Genomic DNA, 24,965 nt, shown 5'->3' with positions numbered 1-24,965 from the left:
AAAAGTTCTCTTCATCTACACTGTCTTGTAGATGATCAATCTGAGATGAGGAGGTCAGGAAATTATCCAAGGTCACTAACCCTCATGTAGCTGAGCAGTGATTGGAAGCCAAGTCCATCTGACTTCAAAATCCATGATCTTTCTATAGTGCCTGGAATACTACAAGAAGTGCTTCACAGATCTTACACAATTATTTACATGGTTTTGGATCATTTCTGTCTCTATCATTTTACAATCTAAATCTAGATCTCGATCTACAATTGAAGATGAGTGAAGAACAGGAGCAGAGGCCATGAGAAGCAGTGTGGTCAGGGAGAAACAGGTGCAAAGGTGGTTAAGACGAGGAAAGTGATGAGCCCCATCTCTTCCCGTCTCAGGGGAGACTAACACTGGAAGCAAGTAATTAACAATTTAAAACCTCAGAGAAAAGTTATAATACTGATAAATTAACATCTCAAGCAGATACTTTTCCCAATTTCTTGGTAGAAAAATTATGGGGGCTAAAAATGAAAACTGAAAACTCTTCTATGTAGATATTATTTCTACATAATCCACAGTATTAACAGTTCTACCACCACTGAATTAAAATTGTAATCCCTAGCAGAAGAATAGTTAAAGTCAGTCTTCTCCCCAAAGCACCTTTCTGAGGCTAATGCCAGCTTCTTCCAAATGCTCCCAGTGGCTAGTTCATTCGGTTCTAATGAAATGAAGATGCACAGAAACAACGCTTACAGAGAGAGTGGCCTCTTTTCTGCTGTTGTAGGTGTCCAGATATTCTTGCAGTTCTAAGACACTGAACTTGAGCTTGTCCAGAAGTCCACAAGAAAGGAGCTAAAGACAGGAAAATAATTTGTATTAAAACAGCCAGAGAGATATCTGGACAAGGCAAGGCTACACAGAACATAGGTATACTTACAAGTGATGTGAATAGGGAAAGGGTAGCCATTTTTAGTAAACTGTGCAATTTGTAGTTTTTCTGTAATTGTAATTGAATATTAACTTGCTAATCCAAATGTCTTATGAAAATATCCATTTTTCCTGTATCAGTATATACAGTAAATGTTAAGTATTCTACAGAAGCCCACATTAAGATATGTTGTCCATTTAATGCATGATTGCTGGTATCTTCATCCAGTCATACTCCAAAACATGTAAAGACAAAATTCCAAATAGGCTTTCACTCCAATTTTGTGTTTAATCTGTACTTTAAGTCATTTAAGATAGAATGATTTCTCAGATTCTATGCCTTGCTGCAAGGTAGCCAACCACCAATCAAGTTCCTAGAAAGACTGACTCCTCAGAGACATTTACAGTCAAAGCACATCTTCATTCCTTCTAAACCTCAGTAATTACCTAGCATACGCAGTGGTTCTGTGATATACAAGGGGGTGTACAAACCTACCCCCAAAGAGCTTGCCAGTCCTGCAGGGTTAGAGTTATGTTCATAAAGTCATGACTCAGCAGTTGGCCAGGGACTGTTTTTTCATCCTTTAAATTTATTGCCTGCAGTTTGGGCTGGACGAACCCATCCAGAGGGTGGTCAGTATCTTGCCGAGATTTGGGGAGGGGAAAATGAGGACATGTTGCCTCTGGAGACCCATCTGTCTGGGCAACCCGGCATCATGGGGACAGGCTAGGTCAGCTCTAGAGGGCTAGCTCCCCATATTCATAGCTGTCCAAGTCAGAGTCATCAGAGAGTGGTGGAGCTTTTTCTTGATTATCTGAATTGTCTGGGCGTGGACTGGCACTGTTCCCTCATTACTGTGCCAACTCCAGCCTGTGGGAGTGAAATCTCAACCCAGTGCTGCTCACAATGAAAGTGTTAAACAAACCACTGTTGTCCACACCAGAAGCTGGACAAACCACTGGCCACCAGAGCAGGACTGGGACACTCACAGTCTCAGCATCCACAAAAAGGGTGGGGCACTCAGAACAGGAGGTGAGCATCTGGGAGGAGCTGACAAACTTGGATCCGATCCCCCGGAGGTTGTCTCCAAGGTAACTGGCCGCATCACAGGTCAGGAAGCAGAATCTTTTCTGAATATTCTGAAAGGCAAAATAGTTATCATTTGTAAAGTTTTTAACTAATGGACTAGATAATTAAAAAGAAAAACCTTGATAAAAACATCGAATGAGCACAGGTTCTCTTTGTCTGTGTCCAGGGACGGATGGGAGTAGAGTGAGTTTTTGTCTAAAATAATCATGCAGTATGGACAAAGTTTTTTCCTAATATGTCACTTCCCAACATGCAGATGCTCTGAGTCATTCCAGTAAATGTGGCTTTTCTTTGTGCTGACGGCTGGTGTTGATCAGCACCCGGGTCCTGCCAGCCAGTCTGTCAGATCACTGAGGAGTTATTCAGGTTACACCAGTGTGGGTGAAATGAAAAAGGTCACAGGATGAAACTCCCTTCTGTTTACGATGGTCACAGCCCATGAGACAAGGCTGAACTATTGCTATTTGAGCTTCTGGAGAATGAAAGAGTAAATGCTACCTGGGACCTACAATAGTATCTCCTTGGGGAGCATGTCTGATCAAGTGTTTAACTCTGTCCTATAACTCTGTCTACATCAACTCATTAATCCCATGAGCAAGATGAAACTGAGGTCATCAGAGGTGAAGTCACTCACTTAAGCTCCTGCAACTAGTAAGTGGTAGAGTCAGGGTGAGCCTGACTCCAGTGTTCACATTCCTTCCATAAATGTGTAACACTTCCAAAAAGTTACTGTTCCTCCTATGTTGCCTGATGAAAAACTGTGATTAGGAAGAGTCTGATTTACTATGCCTATGTCAGTGCCCAAATGAGAATTTAGCCTCCAGACATCTAACACATAGTATCTTTACCCAAAAGAATAAAATACTTAACTAAAAAATAATTCCAGTCCTAGGCATTGACTTTCTTTAGAGATGTCGTACCTTTTGGTTTACAGAATCTTATCCACAAGAAAGCCAGCCTGTCCTGTTATGGAAAAATTCCCACATGCCCAAAGCAACAATAGTTTCTTTATAAGTTATGCTAGGAAAATGCCAACCATGTTGAATATTATTTATTGTTTATACCAGAGAATCATGGAATAAAGCATAAAATACATTTGTTTTTCCAGTGTTTGTTAGTTTTCTATATACATACACACAAAACCCGACAGAATGTTAGGACAGAAAGGATTGGGAGACGCTCCTCTCTCCAGCTGAGTGGCAGAGTTGGGAGTGAGATTCAGGACCCCAAACAGTCTGGAGTTCTTCTCATCTTACCTATGGATAAGGTGAGATCTGGGTTTACTGTTTGGAGAGGCCACTGCGTCTGAAGGTGTCTGGCCCACGTGCAGCTGAGAGCAGAGGAAGGGCTCTGCTCGGCCTGGAGTGAGCAGGTCACTGAAACAACTTGAAGGCTGTTTGTGGTATTGACACCAAAAGCAGGGTCAACAGTGACACAATGGATAGAGTGTCGCACTGGGATAACAAAGGACCCAAGTTCGAAGCCCCAAGAGATCGCCAGGCTGAAAACAGGCTTGGAGTCATTGTGTCTCTATCAGAGCACACTGTCTCACACCTGGCCCAAACTTGATCTATGTCTCTGTGTTTTCTTCATCTTCCATCACCCTCACTCAGGTCTTCACTTTCCCATGCTGGTCGTGGTAATTATTTATTGTGCTGAGAAGCTAAATCAGCCAGGGAACTTTAGAGCCACATAGAAAGGAAGGCATTATTTAAGGGACATAAATGCAGGTTTTATCCTCTCGACTTCTGTATGAACACATCCTATAATTTGGTGGCATTGTGTGATGCACTGTGTGATAATATGCTAACTTAGGAGCGACAGGAAGTAAGTACAATGACCAAGGCCCTTGGCAGATGTCCATACTGGGTCATTCGAAACTATTTCCTTGCTTTTAAAACCAAATTATTTTACAATTATCTCCTCTCTCTCCCTCCAAAATTTACCCACATCTAGGGAAATATGATGTTCAGATTTATAGGAAAGTGTTGAAAAATAGTCAACAGACATGGTGAGGATATGACAAGAGATTTATAGTCTACATGTCTAAAATCTATTTCTATTCTAGCATATTTTTATGAATTCCTATTTTGCTACTGTTCTCAATAACATGGTATTTGATAATAGTTAAAGAGAGTTCTTAAGACCAAGGACTCTCTTAAAACCAAGAGAATCTTAAAACCAAAGTGGAAGGTACACACTGGTATTATTATTGCAGATAAACTCCATAGGGATTGATCTAATACGATGAAAAAAAAATCCAAACCTAATGTGCCCACTGGGGCCCAGTCCCACCTTTCAGCTCATGTGACAATCTGTTGATCTATTTGCATTAAGCCAGAAGCTGTATGTTTAAACTTTCTGTTCATTCTTCCTACAGTTTACTGAGCAAGTCTTGTGTGTTAGTGAGGGTGCCACCTGCAGAGGAGTCACAGAAGGATATTGTTGACTGCTCAGGGGACAGGGAAGGGAGACAAGTAAAGTGGGCCTCACTCACTGAAGTGATATCCAACTAGGCATTTGCATGCAATAAGGAAGACAATCCAGAGACAAGAAGAGATGACCTCTCTAAGCAGAGAGAAAAGTATTGTTCAGGACTATAAAATTGAGCATGACTATAAAGTTATGGTCTATTAACTATAATAAGGAAGAATTAATAAAGTAGCCAAACTTAGATATGCATCATTCACTATTATTTAAAAATAGACTTTAGAACAGTCTAAATAAGAAACTACTTTGCTCCCGAATGCTTAACAATGAAACTGACCTTAAATGGTAGCTTCCTGGTTTGTTTTTAAATTTCAGTCTGGTTTAACGTTAGAGTGTTTCTGGAACTTTTGTCTTTCAGCAGCCAATTGTTTCCTGTCTTAAGCCTGACAACCTCTCCCTCCAGTCCAAGTTAATCTCAGACAAAACCTTGTTCATGCACTTAAACTTCTAATACGTTTCAGCAAAAGTAAGGTGAAGAACTTGAGAGAGAGCAGCACAAATGACAGTGAGAAACCATGCTGTTAGTGCTGTTGGTCTAAAATTCTCCAAAAATGGGTCAGAATAAGGGCCTTGAGGCTGAAAAACATAGTCCATTTTCATTATTAACTAAATGACAACTTCCTGAATTTGCAAGGGTTTAAGGCAGATGATCCCAATTTTTTCATTTTGCACTTTTCTCCCCTTATTTTCTCGCCTTTCCCTTCTGCCGTGGCTCTTCCTGAAGATGGTTAGAGGGCCCATCCCTCAGTCCAACCAATCATCATCCCCTCTCTGATACACTGCACAGTACTCAACATCTAAAAGAGGTTCGGGGGTTCTAACTTGTCTGTCCACTTCTCCATCCATTATTCATGTCCATTCAAAGTTGGAAGTGCATAGTTCTTTTTCATTTTTTCCCTTGTAGTATCAGTGGCAGTTCTGTTTTATACACTATTAAAATTAAAGTTTAGAAAAATGCTTTTCTGAAAATACTGCAATAAAAGCATTCCCATCATAGGAAAATATGAGCTTGAAAGAAAGTAAAAAGAAAAAACTCATATAATCTCATTACCTTGAGAAAATTACAATGAAATGCCAGTGTATCACCTTCACTATTTTCCAGGCATTGAAAAAAGCAGTTTTCTACATATATTTTTAAAACAAGTTTTCTCTTACATTATACAGTAACCATGTTCCCATGTCAGTAAGTCTTCGACTATATAACCTTATCTTCATGGCTGAGTCAGTATTTGCTTCAAACACAGCACACAGGGCTAAAGCTAATGATGCTTGAAGACCTTTGAGTTTCTTATTAACAAGTCACTTTTTTTTTTCTTTTTTGGCTGCTTCCCACCCTGCCAACATTTGAGCAAACTAGGAGAGTAAACGTTCAGAGCCAGACACAAAGAAAACGAATAGGAATTTGCAAGACCAGAGACAGACAGGCATGAAAATAAACTTTTAAGCACCAACCAGAAGTTGAGTTCACGCCATCTCTGTAGTTGGGTCGTTTTTTTTTTTAAAGTGTGTTTGAGGCTAACAAGTGGAATCTGAAGGCATCCACAGGAGAGACTAGAAACGCCTACAGAGAGCTGTGTGTGTCCAAGACCCCCAGGTGCCAGTCTGAGAAGCTGTAATCCAGCCTCCCCCTGCTGGCTACATCCAGTACTGCAACGCTCTGAGGGGAGGGACATTGGTTCCTATTTGTACAAGACATCGTGTAGCCTATGGCTGTGGTTCATGCAGGAGACACAAAAGATGACCTTTCATCTGTTCAGAAGCAGCTAAGGAAAGTAAGCAAATGTTCATAGTGTCCATAGCTACAGCTTGCATGTTTAAGGCATGCATAGGGGAGCATAAAAGACAAAAAATGAAAAAACACACATAGTGAAGAGAAAAGATGCAGGAGAGGTCTCAGAGGAAACCAGAGACAGAGAATGGAGGAGAGGCTTGGGAAAGATCCCACTCAATGGTCCTGATACCTTGAATCCCACAGCTGGGATTCATGGCACCAGTAAAGCCAGCATGTCAAGAGCAAGCAGGACATCATGGTAGCCTAAGTCATTTGAGGGCAACGGTCTCACAGTAACATTGTGAGAAGGTTGAGTAGATTTAGATTGAATGGAAAAAAGAATGAGGTCAGAGGAGAGGGAGAGATGTTTAGAGGAGAAAATAGTATCAACCCAGTACTCCCTTCTTAAATGAGAAGCTAGCTGGTTTTCTGGAGAGCCTGTGTGTTCTGACTTGAGGTGAGCACCGTACCTTAAACAAGGAGGAGAACACGTGAAATGTGTACACGGCACAGGAGCCGTCGGAGTCGCACATGAGCTGGTTGATGTGACTACGCCAGGCTTCCTCGGTGTCGTCACAGGCCGCAGGCTGAAATGCAGCAAGGATGGCCGAGAAGAAGGGTGAGGGCGGGGGCGAGACTCTCCTGTCACCTTCTCCAAAGCTGGAAGAAATGATGGCTGCGTCAAGAAGTGATGTCCTTCTTCCCTTACAGGGTGGTCTAAGTGTCAGCCTCATGAGGGGCCCACTCTGTCCATGCCTTCATGTGAGATTTACTCTGGGAACTAGGCTTCATTCAAAGGTGTCTAAGATTCTTTCTGATTCTAGAAAATAGAATTTCCACCTCTAGGATTTCTGTGATTCTTCCAATTCTGATACCTTTCTACTGATTCGGTACCTATTTTGGCCTTCAGTGACCATCTCTCCTGTGCCTAACAGGCCACTCCCCAGAAACAGTAACATTCCTTCCTGTGCTCTGGCCCTTTCAGCTTTGGTATTTTCACTGTGAAAAATCAGAACAAAAATTTTTTGAATCTTTTGACTTTTCCTTAATGGATGCATATGTATAAATGGCCAGAAGAAAAGTGGAGTGAGGAGAGGAAGGAGAAATGCAGAGAGGAATAAAGAAAGGAGAGATTATGAACAAACGACAATAGGCAAATCCTCCTCTGGGCATTACCATAAGGTCCTTGGGAGTGGATACTGGCCACTATGACAGGACAGGGCGCCTTTGTCTAGCCATACCAGAAGTTTTTACTTCATTCTCATTTGTAATGTCCAGAAGGGCAATTTTAGGGGTGTTTCTTCTCCTGAAGTAAAGCTGTAGCATGATTATTTGTGATTTGTTCGAGATGCTGCATTAGTGTTTACATCTCTATTCCTCTTGAAACTTTTTCCTACTTGTATTCTCTGACTTTATCTCATTTGTCTCGGAATCATTAGCCACAAGGCAGGAAGCCACTTGTTCAAAAAAGGGTAGGTATTTAGCTTATAAAGAGCTTCTTGTTCTGGCCTTTTAACTCAAAATGAGATAAAGTAGTTTTCAAAGCTTGCCAATCTGGTTTATTCTGAAACCCCACCGGGCTTGGGCCATGTCCCTAGGCCTCTCTTTGGCTTTCCATATTACTGAGTGGTTTTTATGAGTTCCTACATGAGGACCTTTCTGGCTCCACTTAGGCCCCACACTGGGGAAGGCTTATTCTAACCAGCCTGGTGCCCTCTATGTTGTGTCTCAGTTTGGACTTCTTCACTGGGAGGTCCCGGCAGTGTGAGTATGGTATCCAGCCGAAGTCAGAGGGAGCGCACTGCCACGGGCCATGCATGACGGCAGCACACATTCCTGCCAAGGGCTTCGCTACCTTGTCAGAGTGAGCTCGTCCAGGGCTTGGTTGCCTTTTTCTTCTGCCTCAGTCATATCCAAACTGCAGCTATCACTGCATTCGAAGGTGGCTGGGAGTTCGCTGATGGAACCAGAAAGGTCATCTTCGTGCACAGTGGTGTCATCCTCCTCCTGGACAGTTTCAGCCTGGAAGAATCAAGAGAATGAAGATGCCCCAATGTATAAGACTATATGAAAAAGTCTGTTCAATCTGAGAAAAAGAGGTTGAAAGTGAGAGAAGTTGGGGGCATCTGTTTCCTAGCTATAATGTCATCAATTTCTATAAGCAGACTCAGGAATTATCTGAAGTACTGTTCTTTCTTTACTTTTCAGTCTTCTCCACAGTAGTTCCCAAAGGCTCTTAGGAGGCGACTCCACTGACCCATGACTATGGAGTACAATGCTAAACTTGGAAAGACCACAGTGCCCCCTGATCCGACCTCCACATGTACTGACGAAATGATGCCCCATGTGGGAAAGGCTAGTCTCATGTTGTTTCAGAGCTGGAGTTAGAAACACCACCTCTGAATTCAGGACATTTCCACTGAATGACACAGCATACCCAGAGTCAACCCTCCATCACAGATCCCCTCACTTATGAAAACCAGAATTTAGAATCCTCAGCGACAGTACAGTTGATGCTCAAGGAATGTGTCCAGTGTGCATGAGTACCCCACACTGGTCACTGAATTGCCACACTAACAGGCCTTTCCACGCTGACAGTCGTCTAAGATCCACTGACATATATGCTTTCTTCTTGGGGCTATTCCTTGAGAACAACAGACGTGAGGGGCTCACTGCTCTGTCATTACTATAAAATGTAGAATGAGCAGTGGAGTGAGAGAGCTACAGGACAGGCAGAACAGGGGGCAGGGAGGGGCATGAAGGCGTCCTACAAGTAAAACGGAAAAAGGACGCTGGGCTTGAGCCTGGGCCAGGAGGGAAACAGCTGGAGAACTGATTGTCCTTTATGAACGGAAGGAAGACAACTGGGGAACAGACCAGAAGAGGAGAGAGAGAAATTACACAGGTGTGTTTCAGTGAGTCATTTTCTTAAAACAAACACGAAATCAGGACGAAACAGAAATGTAAATGAATTAGAGCATTATTCCCGGTTAACATCTTGCCACCCATTTAGTATTTTGAATTAAGGATTAATAGGGAAGTTCACAGGGTTGTTTAAAGATGTGTTAGAGAATTAGCATAACTCATGTCTTTGAAAGAATTGCACATAAATATTGGGTTTTGGAGGCTTGTCCATATTTGTTTCTTCCAGCTTTTTAAAATTGCAGTGGTGCCAATGAGGCTGGCCATGAGTAACTAACTGGTCAGGGTTATTAGTGGACATAAACTTAATCTATTAGGGGACAGCTGACTTATAAAAGTATCTTTTGCCTGACCAGGCGGTGGCGCAGTGGATAGAGCGTCGGACTGGGATGCGGAAGACCCAGGTTCAAGACCCCAAGGTCGCCAGCTTGAGTGAGAGCTCATCTGGTTTGAACAAAAGCTCACCAGCTTGGACCCAAGGTCACTGGCTCGAGCAAGGGGTTACTCGGTCTGCTGAAGGCCCGTGGTCAAGGCACATATGAGAAAGCAATCAATGAGCAACTAAGGTGTTGCAACGCGCAAGGAAAAACTAATGATTGATGCTTCTCATCTCTCTGCTCCTGTCTGTCTGTCCCTGTCTATCCCTCTCTCTGACTCTGTCTCTGTAAAAAAAAACAAAAACAAAAAAACAACAACAAACCATTGATATAAAAAAAAGAAAAAAAAGAATCTTTTATTTTTCTCTTTGTAACATTACAGATATATCAAATATTGCAGAAACTCAGATTATGTTAAAACAGATAGCTTTTCAGAAATTAAACTCAATCTTTCCTTAATAGAATGAAATGATTTCTGTGTGAGTCCAAAAAAATATTAGTTAGGCAATGGTTTCTTTGAGCAATCTATATAATTTAGCATTCAAAATAGAACAATTGAGAAAATGCCTATTCCAGGATTGAGAAACGTCAAACACTAATAATGTCACATTTATTTTATAATGTCCTTTCCATAAATTTACTTTCTCAATTTTAGGATTTTGATGTTTTAATCTCAGATAAATCTTCTTTCTGGCCCCCTTTCTGGCTAAAAAAGAATTCTACTAACTATAAGAATCTTTGATTATAGTCCCTTGGCAATGGGGCAATCTTAGAAATAATTTTTCTTTAAGCTTCAATATTTTAGGGGATGCAATTTGGTTGGTTGCCTTTGGTTTAAAAGTATGTATGATTTTCCTAGATCTCAGGTTTGTTTTTAGTGTACTATAAAAAATATAGACTAGGCCCTGGCCGGTTGGCTCAGTGGTAGAGCGTCAGCCTGGAGTGCAGGAATCCCGGGTTCGATTCCCAGCCAGGGCACACAGGAGAAGCGCCCATCTGCTTCTCCACCCCTCCCCCTCTCCTTCCTCTCTGTCTCTCTCTTCCCCTCCCACAGCCGAGGCTCCATTGGAGCAAAGCTGGCCCGGGTGCTGAGGACACATATATAAACAGTGTAGGGCCCTGGCCGGTTGGCTCAGCGGTAGAGCATCTGCCTGGTGTGCGGGGGACCCGGGTTCGATTCCCGGCCAGGGCACACAGGAGAAGCGCCCATTTGCTTCTCCACCCCCCTCCCTCCTTCCTCTCTGTCTCTCTCTTCCCCTCCCGCACCCAAGGCTCCATTGGAGCAAAGATGGCCCAGGCGCTGGGGATGGCTCCTTGGCCTCTGCCCCAGGCGCTAGAGTGGCTCTGGTTGCGGCAGAGCGACGCCCCGGAGGGGCAGAGCATCGCCCCCTGGTGGGCAGAGCGTCGCCCCTGGTGGGCGTGCCGGGTGGATCCTGGTCGGGCGCATGTGAGAGTCTGTCTGACTGTCTCTCCCTGTTTCCAGCTTAAAAAAAAAAAAAAAAAAAAAAAAAATAAACAGTGTAGGAGTGAACAATTTTATGGAGAAGATATTTTCTAGAAAGTTTGATAAAAAATCTTTAAGTAAAATATATACATTGTTAGGTTTTTCTTTCAAGCTGACCTTTTAAATAAGAAGATTGTATCCATTACTTACGTTTCTCCTCAGGGAGCCTGGCTAGGACTGTTTGGTGCAAATGTGTTTTGTCCATAATATTGTGACTGATACTGAAAATGTTGATAGTGTGCCAAAGGGCCAGGGTTGAATCAATGTACAAACTGTACAATTGGTGCCTAAACAGGAAGACATCTCTAATACACGTGCCCCCACGCTGCAACAGCTTGTTGTTTGCACACGTCGTGACAAAGAGCAGCAGTTTTCCAGGCATAGCGGTCTCAGAAATGCCCCAATTTGTTCTACCATGAATTACTCAGCTGTGACCATGCTGCACGGAAAATGCAGACTGTTTCATTTTAAAAAAGACCCCGTATCAAATCTCTTTCAACCAACAAGATGGTGGCTGCTCAGGTTATGAGGTTAAAACAATTTCAAAAAATAGGCGTAGCTGTACAGACTTAGGTATTAAAAAAAAGAAAAAGATAAAGGTAGACCCCTCTCCTTACACCCCCTTATGACTTCTCAGAAAATTGGAAGGACTTTTTCTTTAAGAAAACTACAATCATAATTGCCAAAGTCTCTTCACCTTGGAATCCTCAGAAATCTGAAGATTATTCATATCGGGCAAAGAAGAGCCAAAGGTAGCCATTCCAGGGCTAAAGGAATAAGGGTCAGTGGGGGCCATGTCACAGGTCGAGGTGAGCAAGTCCACGGGGTTGGCCTCCTCAGAAGGGGAGAGAGTCATGATCTGTTGGTAAAGCAAAGGAAATAAAATACCGTGTGACATTTCAGTAAAAGCTCTAATTCTTCTTTCCAAAAGAGTACAGACCATTGTACAAGCTGGTTGTTGTTTGTTAAATCTTGTTTAGTGTACATAGTTCACTGTAATTAGAGCTTAAATATAAGAGCTGGGGACCTGGTGTGAAGACATAGCACTCTAACATACAAATATCCACATTTTCAGCTAACCACATCAAAATGTTCCTCTGCTATAGTTTCTAAAACTTCAGATGTCTAAGGAATTGGTTTTTTTTAATCCAGCATAATGAAAGCTATTAGGGGAAAATCTAGGCCCTAATGGATTTGATGGCATCCACAGACTGTTAATAGTATAACAAACATCCCAGTATCAGCTTCCATTTGCAACCTACAGAGAAGAAGCCAGTGAGACTCAGTTTGATACTACCTAATGGTTCAGATTTTAGTTTAGCAGCTCTCAAAGTTTCTTCAGCTGCCCCTGGAAACAGTGCTACTGCTTTCTTTCTGAAAACAAGTCTCTCAGTTCCTACAGCAGGAGAGCTTCTACTTACAAGGTCCGAGTGCTCCAGGATCTGGCTGGTTGTAAGGTCGTCTTCCTCGGACGACTCATCGGAGTCCTCGTGGTTCATTTTATGGAGGCTGGGGGAACTTCCGGAACGCTGGCACTCCTCCAGAAGCTGCAGGTCACACTTGTCCAGGCTGTCCAGAGAACGCCTGCGCACTCCCCAGTTGAAGTTGTCCATGCTCTCACCCTGAAATCACACCATCAGCTGGTTTTTATGTCCAAATCTACTCACACCTTGACACATTCTATTAGCCATAGCTAATAAATAAATATTTGCGTTATGAACTCTTGAGCCCCTCATGTCCTTTGGGACCAAACGTGATGGCATGATGGGAAAAGGATTAAAAGCATACTGTTTTCACCTTCATGCATATTAAACCACAGGTAGATGATGATCGCATACTTTTGTATAGCGTAGTGGATTGTACTATTTTTTTAAAAACTGATTTGTGTAAGCTCTATAATGATCTGTTTCCAAAAATCTGTAAGAAATAGACCATTCATCATAAAACAACTTCGAAAGACACATGCCCCCAACCCTCGTTTAGCACTGTTCTCAGAAGGAGCAAACATATGAGCTATTCTAGGACATTCCCCATCCTCTGGGTATTAAGTAGAAGAGCATCAGGCCAACACTCCAGCATTTCCACAGACAGAATGCAGAGTTAAAGAGACAGGAGAGCAGCTGGGAAAGCTGGCCAGTCATGCACTATGCAGAGGCCACAGCAGCAGGGCTCAACTTTTGCTTTTCTATTATTTTAAATAATTGTCCTAACAGTTTCCTAGACCTGAAATGACTGACTTGGTACTAAGTATTATTGCTTGCCTATACATTGAGAAAAAAAATTTTTTCAATGACATTCAATATTATTTTTTCAGCTGGCATTCAATATTATTTTGTATTAGTTTCAGATGTATAGAATAGTGGTTACACAATTATATACTTTACTAATTGTTCCCCATGATATTTCCAGTACCTACCTGACACCATACAGTTATTGGCTGCATTCCTCATGCTGTACTTTACATGTCTGTGACTATTTTGTAACTGCCTTATTGAATTTCTTAATCCCTTCATTTTTTCATCCTATCCCCAAAACACCTCTCCCATTCTGGCAACCCTCGGTTCTCAGTATCTATGAATCAGTTTCTGCTGTGTTTGTTCATTTATTTTGTTTGTTAGATCCCACATATAAATGAAATCATATGGTATTTGTTTTTCTGACTTATTTCACTTAGCATAATACCTTCTAGGTTCATTCATGTTGTTGCGAATGGTAAGATTTCATATATTTTTGTGGCCAAGTAATATTCATTTGTATATAGGTACCATATCGTCTTTATCCACTTGTCTATTGATGGGCACTTGGGTTGCTTCCATAACTTGGCTATTGTAAATGATGCTGCAATAAACAAAGGGGTGCATTATATTTTTTCAAATTAGAGTTTTGAATTTCTTCAGCTATATACCCAGAAGTGGAATTGCTGGATCATAAGGCACTTCTATTTTTAACTTTTTGAGGAAACTCCATATTGCTTTTCACAGAGGCTGCCCCAGTCTGCAATCCCACCAGCAGGTAAGTGGGTTCCCTTTTCTCCACATCCTCGCCAACACATGTTGTTTGCCAATTTACTAATGATAGCCATTCTGACAGGTGTGAGGTGACATCTCATTGTGCTTTTAATGAGCATTTCTTGGATGATTAGTGACATTGAGTATCTTTTCATATATCTATTGGCTGTCTGTATGTCCTCTTCAGATAAATGTTTATTCAGGTCCTTTACCCATTTTCTTTTCATTTTTGATGTTCAGTTGTATAAGTTCTTTATACATTTTGGATATGAAACCCTTATTGGATCTTTTTTTCACAAATATCTTCTCTCATTCAGTAGGCTGTCCTTTTGTTTTGTAAATGTTTCCTTTGCTATGCAAAAACTTTTCAGTTTGATGTAGTCCTACTTGTTTGTTTATTTTAATTTTGTTTCCCTTGTCCAAGGAGATATGAGAAAAAATATTACTAAGAGAAATGTCAGTTACCACCTATGTTTTCTTCTAAAATTTTGTACTTATAAGTCTTATATTTAAGTCTTTAATCCATTTGGTATTTATTCTTGTATATGGTATAGAAAGGTGGTCTAGTTCTTTTCTTTGCATGCTATCTGTCCAATTTTCCCAACACCATTCATTGAATACACTGTCTCTACCCGATTGTATGTTCTTCCCACCTTTGTCATATATTAATTAACCATGTAGCTGAGAGTTTATTTCCTGGCTTTCTATTCTGTTCCATTGATCTATGTGTCTGTTTATATGCCAGTACCATGCTGCTTTTGATTACTATAGCCCTGTAGTATAGTTTGATAGCAGGTAGTGCAGCGGTTCTCAATCTGTGTGTCGCGACCCCGGCGGGGGTCAAACGACCAAAACACAGGGGTCGCCTGAAGCCATTGGAATTTCCTGTGTTTTGGTCGTTCGACCCCCGCCGGGGTTGCGACACATAGGTTGAGAACCGCTGAGGTAGTATAATACCTCCAATTTGTTCTTCTTTCTCAAGAAAGTTGTGGCTATTTGGGGTCATATGAGGTTCCATATAACTCTTAGGATTATTGTTCTAGTTCTGTGAAAAAATGCCATTGGTATTTGAAAGGGATTGCATTGAATTTGTAGATTGCTTTGGGTAGTATGGACATTTTAATGATGTAGACTCTATCCATAAGCACGATATATGCTTCCATTTATTTGTATCTTCTTCAGTTTCTTTCTCTAATGTCTTAAAAGTTTTATCGTCTTGGTTAAATGTTTTCCTAGGTATTTTATTATTTCTTATTCAACTGTAGATAGAACCATTTTCTTAATTTCTTTTTCTGTGATTCATTATTGGTGTATAAAAATGCAACCTATTTTTGAATATTAATTTTGTATCCTGCTACTTTACTGAATTCATTTATCAATTCTAGTAGGTTATTGGTGGGATCTTTAGGATTCTTTTTATATAGTATCATGTCATCTGCAAATAATGGCAGCTTTACTACATGCTTTCCATTTGGGATTCCTTTCATTTCTCCTCTTTGTCTGATTGTTGTGGCTAGGACTTTCAATACTATGTTGAAAAAAAAGTGGTGAAAGTGGCATCCTTGTTTTGTTCCTGATCTTACAGAAAATACTTTTAACTTATTCCTGTTGAGTATGTTAGCTGTGGCTTTGTCATATATGGCTTTTATTATGTTGAGGTATGTTCCTTCTATTTACACTTTGCTGAGAGTTTTTTATGATAAAAAAATAGTCCTATATTTTGTTAAATGCGTTTACTGCATCTATTGAGATGATATGATTTTTAATCCTTCATTTTGTTTACGTGGTATATCATGTTAATTTGTGGATATTGAATTCTAAGAATATTTCACCTGATCATGTGAATGATCTCTTTAATTGCTGAATTTGGTTAGCAAAAATTTTGTTGAGTTTCTCATGTATGTTTATCAGAGATATTTCTCTATAATTTTTAAAAATGTTTCTGTCTGGTTTTGAAATCAGGATAATAGTGCCCTTGTAAAATGAACTCCGGAGCCTTCCCTCCTCTTTAATCTTTTGGAATCATTTGAGGATGGCTGTCAATTCTTCTTTGAAGGTTTGGTAAATTTAATCTGTGAAGCCTTTAGTTCCAGGACTTTTGTTTGATGAGTTTTTTGATTACTGCTTTAATTTCTTTGGTGGTAATCAGTCTGTTGAGATTTTTGTTTCTTCTTGATTCAATATTCAAAGAGTATATGCTTCTTGGAATTTATCTAAATTTTTTCCAGATTGTTCAATTTTTTGGCATGTAATTGTTTTTAGTATTTTCTTATACTCCTTTGTATTTCTGTGGTGTAATTTGTCACTTCTCTGTTTCTATTTCTGATTTTGTGTCTCTTTTTTTCTTGATGATTCTGGTTAAATTTTTATCAATCTTGTTTATAGTTTCAAAGAACCAGCTCTTAGTTTCACTGATTTTTTTCTTAGATTCTATTTTATTTCCACTTTGATCTTTATTATTTTCTTCCTTCTACTCACTTTGATCTTTTATTTTATTTATTTACTTATTTATCTTTATGTCTTTTAGCTGTAAGGTTAGATTGTTTGAGATTTTTCTTCTTTCTTGTGGCTGTCTTATTTTGCTATGAATTTTCCTCTTAGGACTGCTTTTTGCTGTGTCCACAAATTTTGGATAGTTGAGTTTTCACTTTCATTTTTCTCAAGGTATGTTTGAATATCATTGTTATTCTCATTGTTAACCCATTCATTGTTTACTAAAATGTTATTCAGCCTCCATGTATTTGTGTTTTTTAGTTTTTTTCTTTTAACTTATTTCTAGTTTCATATCATTGTGATTGAAAATGATGTTTGATAAGAAATCAGTTGCTTAAATTTATTCAGAGTTTCTTTGTGGCCTAACTGTGCTCTATCCTGGAAAGTGTTCCATGTGAACTTGAAAAAAATGTATATTCTGCTTCTTTGTGGTGAAATCCATATGGTCCAATGTATCATTTAAGGTCGCTGTTTCCTGGCTGATTTTCTGTCTGGAAGATCTAGCTATTGATGTCAATGGGGTGCTAAAAGGTTCCTACTATGTTACTGTGGATACCTCCCTTTATGCTCATCAATATTTGCTCCTATTGAGTGCATTAATGTTCACAAGGGTAATATCATCTTGTTGAATTGACCCCTTAATTATTATATAATGTCCTTCTTTGTTTCTTATTATATCCTTTGTTTTAAAGTCTATTTTGTCTGATACAAGTATTGATATCCCAGCTTTTGGTTTGTTTCAGTTTTCATGAAATATCTTTTGCCATCTCTTTATTTTCAGTCTGTTGGTATCTTTTGATCTGAAATGGGTCTCTTGTAGACAGCTTATTTTCTTATCCATTTATCTATCCTATGTCTTTTGATAGGAACATTTTTACTGTTTACATTTAAAGCAATTATTGCTAGGTATGTAGTTATTGCCATTTTATTTTTCATATTTATGTTTCTCTTTTTTTGTCTTCTTACATAGTACCTTTAAACTTTTCTTATACTATTGGTTTGGTGGATGAACTCCTTTAGTTTTTTCTTATTTTGGAAGCTCTTTATCTCTTTTTCAATTTTGAATGACAGCCTTGCTGGGTAGAGTAGTCTTGGTTGTAGGTCCTTGCTTTTCATTACTTTGAATAATTTGTGCCAGTCCCTTCTGGGCTGAAAAAATTCTGTTGAGAAATCAGCTGACAGTCTTATGGAGTTCCCTTGTAGGTAACTGTCTTTCTCTTGCTGCTTTTAAAATTCTTTGTCTATAACCTTTGCCATTTTAATTATGATGTGTCTTGATGAGGACCTCTTTGAGTTCATCTCGTTTGGAACTCTTCACTTCCTCGACATGTATGTGTTTCTCCTTCAATAGGTTAGAAAAGTTTTCAGTCATTATTTCTTTATATAGGCTCTGAATCTGTTGTTCCCTCTCTCTTCCTTCTGGTACCATCTGATACAAATATTGTTATGCTTGATGTTATCTCAGAGGTTTCTTAACCTATTCCTATTTTTAAATTGTTTGCTTTTTCTATTCTGATTTGGTGTTTTCTGCTATCTTGTCTTCCAAATTGCTGATTTGATCCTCTACTTCTTCTAATCTGTTGTTGATTCCTTCTAGTGTATTCTTTATTTCTGAGTGAATCCTTTTTATTATTTCTATGTCCTTTTTTATGCTTAATATCTCTTTGTTGAAATTCTCCCTGAATTCATTCTCCCCCTAAGTTCCTTGAACATTCTTATAACCAATGTTTTGAACTCTGTGTCTGGTAGATTGCCTGTCACCATTTTATATAGTTCTTTTATTCCTGAGAGATTTCTACTATTCTTTCACTTGGGATATGTTTCTTTTGTTTTCCAGTTTTGGGTACCTTTCTGTGTTTATTTCTTTGTATTAGGTAGATCTGCTATATCTCCTAGTCTTGCAGAAAAAGCCTTATGTAGTAGGTTTCCTGTGAGGCCCAGTAGTGTGATCTCTCTGGTCACCTCTGCTGGGTATTTGAGTGTGCCTCATGTGGCTTATATGTGATAAGCTGTTGCAGTTCAGTCTTGCTTTCTGTTGGCATGTCAGTGGGTGGGTTTGACCCTAAGGCTGACTGGCTTGAGGATTAGCCATACTGCAGCATGCGAGCTACTGCCCTTTGGTTGTCCCCACAGAGCAGGATTTGCCCTAGTAGGGTCTGGTGCCTGTGGAAACCTCCCTTTGGTTGTGCTTCTTGTGAAACTAATTGGGTGGTTCTCTGTCATGGTCAGAGGCTAGCCACTGGGTATGTTGGTTTTGGGGCCCTTGGGAGGCATTCCAGTGCAAGTCAATGAAAGATGATGCCTTTAATTGGTCTGGGCTATCTGTTAGGAACTACATAGTTATCCTTAGTTGACAGCTGCCTGTGTTGGGCTTGGGTTGCATGAGAGGGGCCATACTACAAACCAAGGCTTGCTTCTACAAATACAGGGTTGGGGCAGGTCAGCAAAAGACCCTGTGACCTGCTGACACCTGTTGGCTACCCACAATGCTCAGTTACTGAAAGATCCCTGGGTGGTATGTGAGCTGGGTGAGACATCAACCAGATGAAGTGGCAATAAAAGCTTTAAAGAAAGCTGTGAGTTGTATCTCACAAACCATGTGATGCTAACTATGTTTATTTGGCCAACATAAAACATTTTTCTAGAAACTAATTTGGGCTTTGTTTTTTTTCTCTCTCTCTTCATTCTATCTATTTCTAAATTGAATTTATTAGAGTAACATAGGTTAATAAAATTATATAGGTTTCAGGTGTACAATTCTAAAATACATTGTCTACATATTGTATTGTGTGTTTACCATGTTTTTCTTTCTCTTCTGATAGGAAAAAAGGAAGAGAAATATTACACAGTCCACTGGTAAGCAAATTTTAACCTAAACAAATAGATAATCTGAATAATATCTAGCATAGAGTCCTTCTGTTTATGAATCATTTGAAGCACTAATGGTTCACCATTAACTATTTTATGGTGAGAGCTCAGTTAATAGCATTATAATATAATATGAGAGATGCAAATTATTGTTAAAAATAGTGAGCATTACATTGATTAATTTTTCTCTGGTTTAAGATTTATTTCTTTTGGCATCTAACAAAACAAAGGTTGCCAGAATATCTCACAGATCTTTCATATAACAGATGCTTAGCTATTCCAAAATATCTTTTGGAGATTCATGTTATAAAGCAATAAAGAATTCCAAACTTTCTGGATATAATATATAAATGATCATTATTTAACCCCATTTATGATTGTTTCAGTATTGACTATAAAGAAAAATGTATCACTGTTTTATCTGTATCTGCTATAGTAAATTACTACCAAATAATTTTTTTCTTGGTGGAAAGGCTATTTCTTGTGCTGGAATTTAAAAATAGCTATTTTTGTGAAAAAATAAAAAAAGAAACATGGAAAGCAAGAGTTTTGGAAAGAAAAAAATGCAATGTATGAAGAAATATAAAGAAAAATGAGAATGCTAGACAGAGAAAAAAGAATGTGAAAATGGGAGAAATATACAAATGTAAAGGTAAAATGTAAACTCACAAAACTAGTTCTCTTGCACCATGTCAGTGGGTGGGCTGGATTACCTCTCTCAGGCCACAGAGCTGGAGGTCTCCCCACTGACCCCAAGACAGATCATGAGCTTGCACAGAAACATAAAAGTCTAGTTCAGAGAATACTACGCTGGCCAGAGACTGTGGTTACTGTTGATTTGTTTGCAGCTCTGGTGGAAAGCTGGAGAAATCAGGTATGAGAACTGGGAATAGGGAAGGCTGTCCTTGCAGAAATAATACCTGAATGTTTTGTTAGAGGACACAATGTCTTCATTAGAGGCAAAGGTGCTGAAATTGTTTCTCTGGTGGAGGCTGAGATGGAACAGTGCTATGGTCTAGCCTAAGTTGAAGTATGTGGTGATTAAAAGGCAATGAGGCCTTGTCACTGTGGCCTAGGATTACCCCCAGTGGGGAAGCCACCCTCCACCTTCCCAAATCTAAATGTTATGTTTGCATTTTATGTTAGGAACAAGGTCAAATGTCAACATAAAACTAATTACAACAGATACTCTATGTATGAGAAAATTTAGAAGATGTCTAACTATTCCTGGTGGACAATTTGTATATGTCAGTTATAAAGTTTAACCACTCAGAATTTATACTGAGATGAGAAAGCAGTAATGATTGAATATTCCAGAAATGGGGAACTAATAGTTTTTGAAATAACTTTTTTTCATGTTGGAAATCTGACAAATATGAATTAATGTTGAAGGAACTTGGTCAAAATATGTTCCCCCAAATGTAGAGTAAGCCTAATAGAACATAGATACAGGGTGATCATGGTCATAGGTCAGCCTGCCCAGGATGGTCCTGGTTATGTCTGTTGTTAGGGTGTAATCTTTATTAGCACCCCTTTTTACTTGCAAGATGTCCACATTCGGATGAAAGTTGATATAATCACCATACAAAGACAGCTCCTAATTCCTAGAAAATAAAGGTTTTGACTGGAGGCATATATAATTTATTATTAGATGTAGCTGGTTGATTCCGCCAAGGAATTTAACAACAAAACCAACCCAGTTGTGCAGCTGCCTAATCAGAAACCTTAGAATTGCCATGGATCATATTTAAAAGCTCACTTTCTTTTGAGATATCATCATGCAACTTTCAGAACTAGGCATATAAAGATTTTAAAACTTTCTTGTATCTATACTTTAGAAAATATTTTTATACTAGAGCAAATGAAAAAAAAATACTTCCTACAACACACATCCACCAATGTGAATATACATACAAATAGGCACACATATGCTGGAAGGGAGGAAGAAGCAATTCTTGTTATCAGTATGCAATAATGCAAATCAGTGGCTTGCATACCTGAGAAAAGAGCATCCTCTTACCTGAAGCTCCTGGGCAGCAGACGAGAGGGATAGAAAGCAAATTAAAAGGTCTATTTAGAATGATGATATTAAGGACACTCAAGTGCTCTTGTCTTAGTTTTAACACAATGAACAATGCTAACAATATATACTTATGTAGGTGCAACTTAAACCTAAGTAAAGGTACATAAACCCAAAGTGAAAATCAGCACTGAACCAGAAATTGCCAACCAAGTAGTTGGTGGATGATGGAGTAGAGGTCACCGGTCACAAATGCTATTTCTGAAACAGCTTTCTCCTTCATTGGCAACTTTGGTCTTTTCAACACTTTTTGTGGGGGGCGGGATGACTAAGTGTTAGTGAGAAAATTGTAAAATTTTCATTTCATTAAAAGAAACAGATATGACAAAATATTCAGTTTTTTGATAATTGTGTTTTGATTGAAAAGCTAAATATGCTTACTTTCTCAAATGAAATACATAAAACCAAATTATTCACCAATTACAGTACAAAGGAACAGACCTTGAGACACTATGCTAGAAGCTTTATGTAGGTTATCACGCTAAATATTCAGATCCACTCTACAGGGAGATTATCATACCCACTGAGTAGATGAGGAGGAAGCTGAGAGAAACTGCAGACCCATAAGCATGGAAAAAATTGAGTTCAAATAAATTTGAACTCAACTGAATATGAACAAAAAGGGTCACAAAAACTGGCTGCAGGGATGACTGAGTCACTTACTCAGGGTGGGATCAGAGGCCTGCTGCAGTTTCCCCTGAAGCCAGGGAGGGTGGTCTACCACTTGATTGCCAACCTACTTAGTTATTTCAGAATATGGTGACCTTTCTTCGTTCCTAGAGGTTATGCACAAAAGGCCCTTGTGTAATAACTTCTAGCCAAAATTTTCCTCTAACTATAGGTAGGGTCTCAGAGTGCCCCTGACGCTCTGGAGAAGTCTTCCTCATCAATACGCATGGCGGGTGGCTGACGTTGGAGCCCCGGCTGAGGCTTCCTGGTCTGGGAACAGATCCTGGTCTGATGATGTGTTCCTCCATAGTCTGGTGAGATTTGTACATGCTCATAATTCTCTTTTTCTTAGTCTATTGCTTTAACTAGCTATTACTCTAGAACCCAGGCTAATGTTCCTCCATCTGGTGATGTTGTGTAGCTTACTGTTGTGTTGATTCATTTTCTTTATTTTATTTTAGGTTACATAAGTTGATTTTGCCTTATTTTTTTTAAAATTTATTTATTCATTTTTTTTAGAGAGGAGAGAGAGAGACAGAGAGAGAGAGAGAGCAAGGAGAGACACACAGAGAGAGAGAAGGGGAGAGGAGCTGGAAGCATCAACTCCCATATGTGCCTTGACCAGGCAAGCCCAGGATTTCGAACCGGCGACCTCAGCATTTCCAGGTCGATGCTTTATCCACTGCGCCAACACAGGTCAGTGATTTTGCCTTATTTTTTATTGTTATTAATCATAATAAATTTTCTGCAAAAATCCATCCATGAGTAACTGCATCTCTGTACCATGCCTCCTGCACAGCACATGGTCATACAGCGAGGTCCGTGGCAGAGCTGAAATTCAAAGTTGGGCCTGCCTGGTTCCAAAGCCCATGTGTTTTTATTCTACCCCTCTGTAAGTTTGCTAACCTCTCTTATTGCATCTTATTAAGATATAGCAAGACATTCTCTCATGGTTTATTTTATTGAGATATAATATACTTTCATGCTCTTGCTTGTCTTATGAAATCTTAATCATATAAGATAAAAACATCATTGTGATATTCTAGTTTGTGTTGGGACAATAGAGAGAACACCAACAGTATTATTTATTGTCCCTCAGAAACATTAATGTCACAATTATTTTCAATTGATTGGCATCTCAGATTTTCCTTCTTTTATTTTGATGGAAATTAAATCTATTAGTTCTGAAACTGTGCCTGATTTTCCTGCCAGCTCATGTCACATAACACATTTTTCTTTGGCCAACTCTAGAAATAATGTGTCTCTTGCTACATCCATTTCTTCTCCTTAGTTTTATTTCCTGAGTGGAGAAGGTACCCAAGCTTGAATTCTAGCTCAGGAGGAAAGATGGAATCAGCTACCCAGGTCCGGGAGCTCATCCTGTGACATTTGATGTAGCTCTCACTCAGAGACATTAAAAAACATTGTATAAGGTCTACCGGAAAGTTCTGTCCATTTCTATCACAACAAGTTTCAACACATAAGCACATGTTTATTTGGCGCACATGTGCCTCTCTATTTTTTTTTTTTTTTGTATTTTTCTGAAGCTGGAAACGGGGAGAGACAGTCAGACAGACTCCCGCATGTGCCCGACTGGGCTCCACCTGGCACGCCCACCAGGGGCGAAGCTCTGCCCACCAGGGGGCGATGCTCTGCCCCTCCGGGGCGTCGCTCTGCCATGACCAGAGCCACTCTAGCGCCTGGGGCAGAGGCCAAGGAGCCATCCCCAGCGCCCAGGCCATCTTTGCTCCAATGGAGCCTTGGCTGCGGGAGGGGAAGAGAGAGACAGAGAGGAAGGAGGGGGGGGGGTGGAGAAGCAAATGGGCGCTTCTCCTATGTGCCCTGGCCGGGAATCGAACCTGGGTCCCCCGCACGCCAGGCCGACGCTCTACCGCTGAGCCAACCAGCCAGGGCTGCCTCTCTATTTTTATCACTTAATGTATACATACTGATGTAGCAAATTAACTAAAACAAAGTTGATTCACGTTAGTCTTATGTGTGAAGCGATAGTGTACCCATGGCTACGGATAAAGTTCATTTACACCACTGTAATTTTACGAATTTCAACAAGGGAGCATGTCTGTCGCATCCACCATATTCTCCAGACTTAGCACCCTCTGACTATCAGTTGTTTTTGTCCTTACAAAATTTTTGAAGGGCAAAAAATTCAAAAATGAAGAAAATATCAAACAAGCACTGGTTCAATTTTTCGCATCAAAAGATAAAACATTTTTCAAAAATGAGATATACAAATTGCCGTCATGCTGGCAAGAAATAATTAATAATAATGGCAATTATATTATTTAATAAAGTTTATTGACGGTAAGAAAAATTTGTATTTTGTTTCATTCCCAAAATGTACAGTACTTTCCGGTAGACCTTGTATTTCGTGTTAGACTTTTAAAACAATCCTCACCACAATTAATGATGGAGTTCTTTATTAGTAATTATGGTGAACAGTAAAAACACTGTACTACTTTCTACCGGCTCTAGAGCAACTCAAGGTGGAAAGCGGACACTTTGAGGATGCTTTGCAGTCAGTGCCTTTAGCTCCCTACATGCTGGTTCTGCCAGATTTGTTTCCAGGAGAAGAACTGGTAAAGAAAATGCTGAGCCTTCTGAGGATTCTCCCTTGCTGGTGCAGCTGTCCAGGGCCATCAGTGGCCAGGGAGGGGCAAGAGCACATAGCCCGTTGGCCTCACCTCAGTATAAGTGAGTTAGAGTCAGCAGTCATGTCCTTTACAGATGGTTTAAGAAGCTACTGGTCATTAAGTTAGAAGGTGCCTC

At 39.8% G+C, this 24,965-nt stretch overlaps 1 protein-coding gene across 11 annotated transcripts in view; it reads right to left on the bottom strand.

Annotated features, from left to right (window-relative positions):
* Positions 1-24,965, bottom strand: part of FRY (FRY microtubule binding protein) — a 569,880-nt gene that overhangs the window by 37,374 nt on the left and 507,541 nt on the right. For 10 of the 11 annotated variants that reach the window (XM_066369318.1, XM_066369317.1, XM_066369307.1 and 7 more), the window contains 6 exons: positions 12,482-12,682; positions 11,758-11,919; positions 8,113-8,279; positions 6,728-6,917; positions 1,897-2,046; positions 733-831 (listed from right to left, as the gene is read on the bottom strand). In XM_066369318.1, the coding sequence (XP_066225415.1) occupies positions 733-831; positions 1,897-2,046; positions 6,728-6,917; positions 8,113-8,279; positions 11,758-11,919; positions 12,482-12,682 (969 nt within the window). The remainder of the gene's footprint in view (positions 1-732; positions 832-1,896; positions 2,047-6,727; positions 6,918-8,112; positions 8,280-11,757; positions 11,920-12,481; positions 12,683-24,965) is intronic. The other variant, XM_066369313.1, reaches the window with a different exon arrangement.

The sequence above is a fragment of the Saccopteryx leptura genome, chromosome 2, assembly GCF_036850995.1.
Source record: "Saccopteryx leptura isolate mSacLep1 chromosome 2, mSacLep1_pri_phased_curated, whole genome shotgun sequence".
In the NCBI taxonomy this organism is placed as follows: Eukaryota; Metazoa; Chordata; class Mammalia; order Chiroptera; family Emballonuridae; genus Saccopteryx; species Saccopteryx leptura.
Note: the sequence above shows the minus strand (reverse complement) of the source record. Positions and strands in the feature narration are given on the sequence as shown.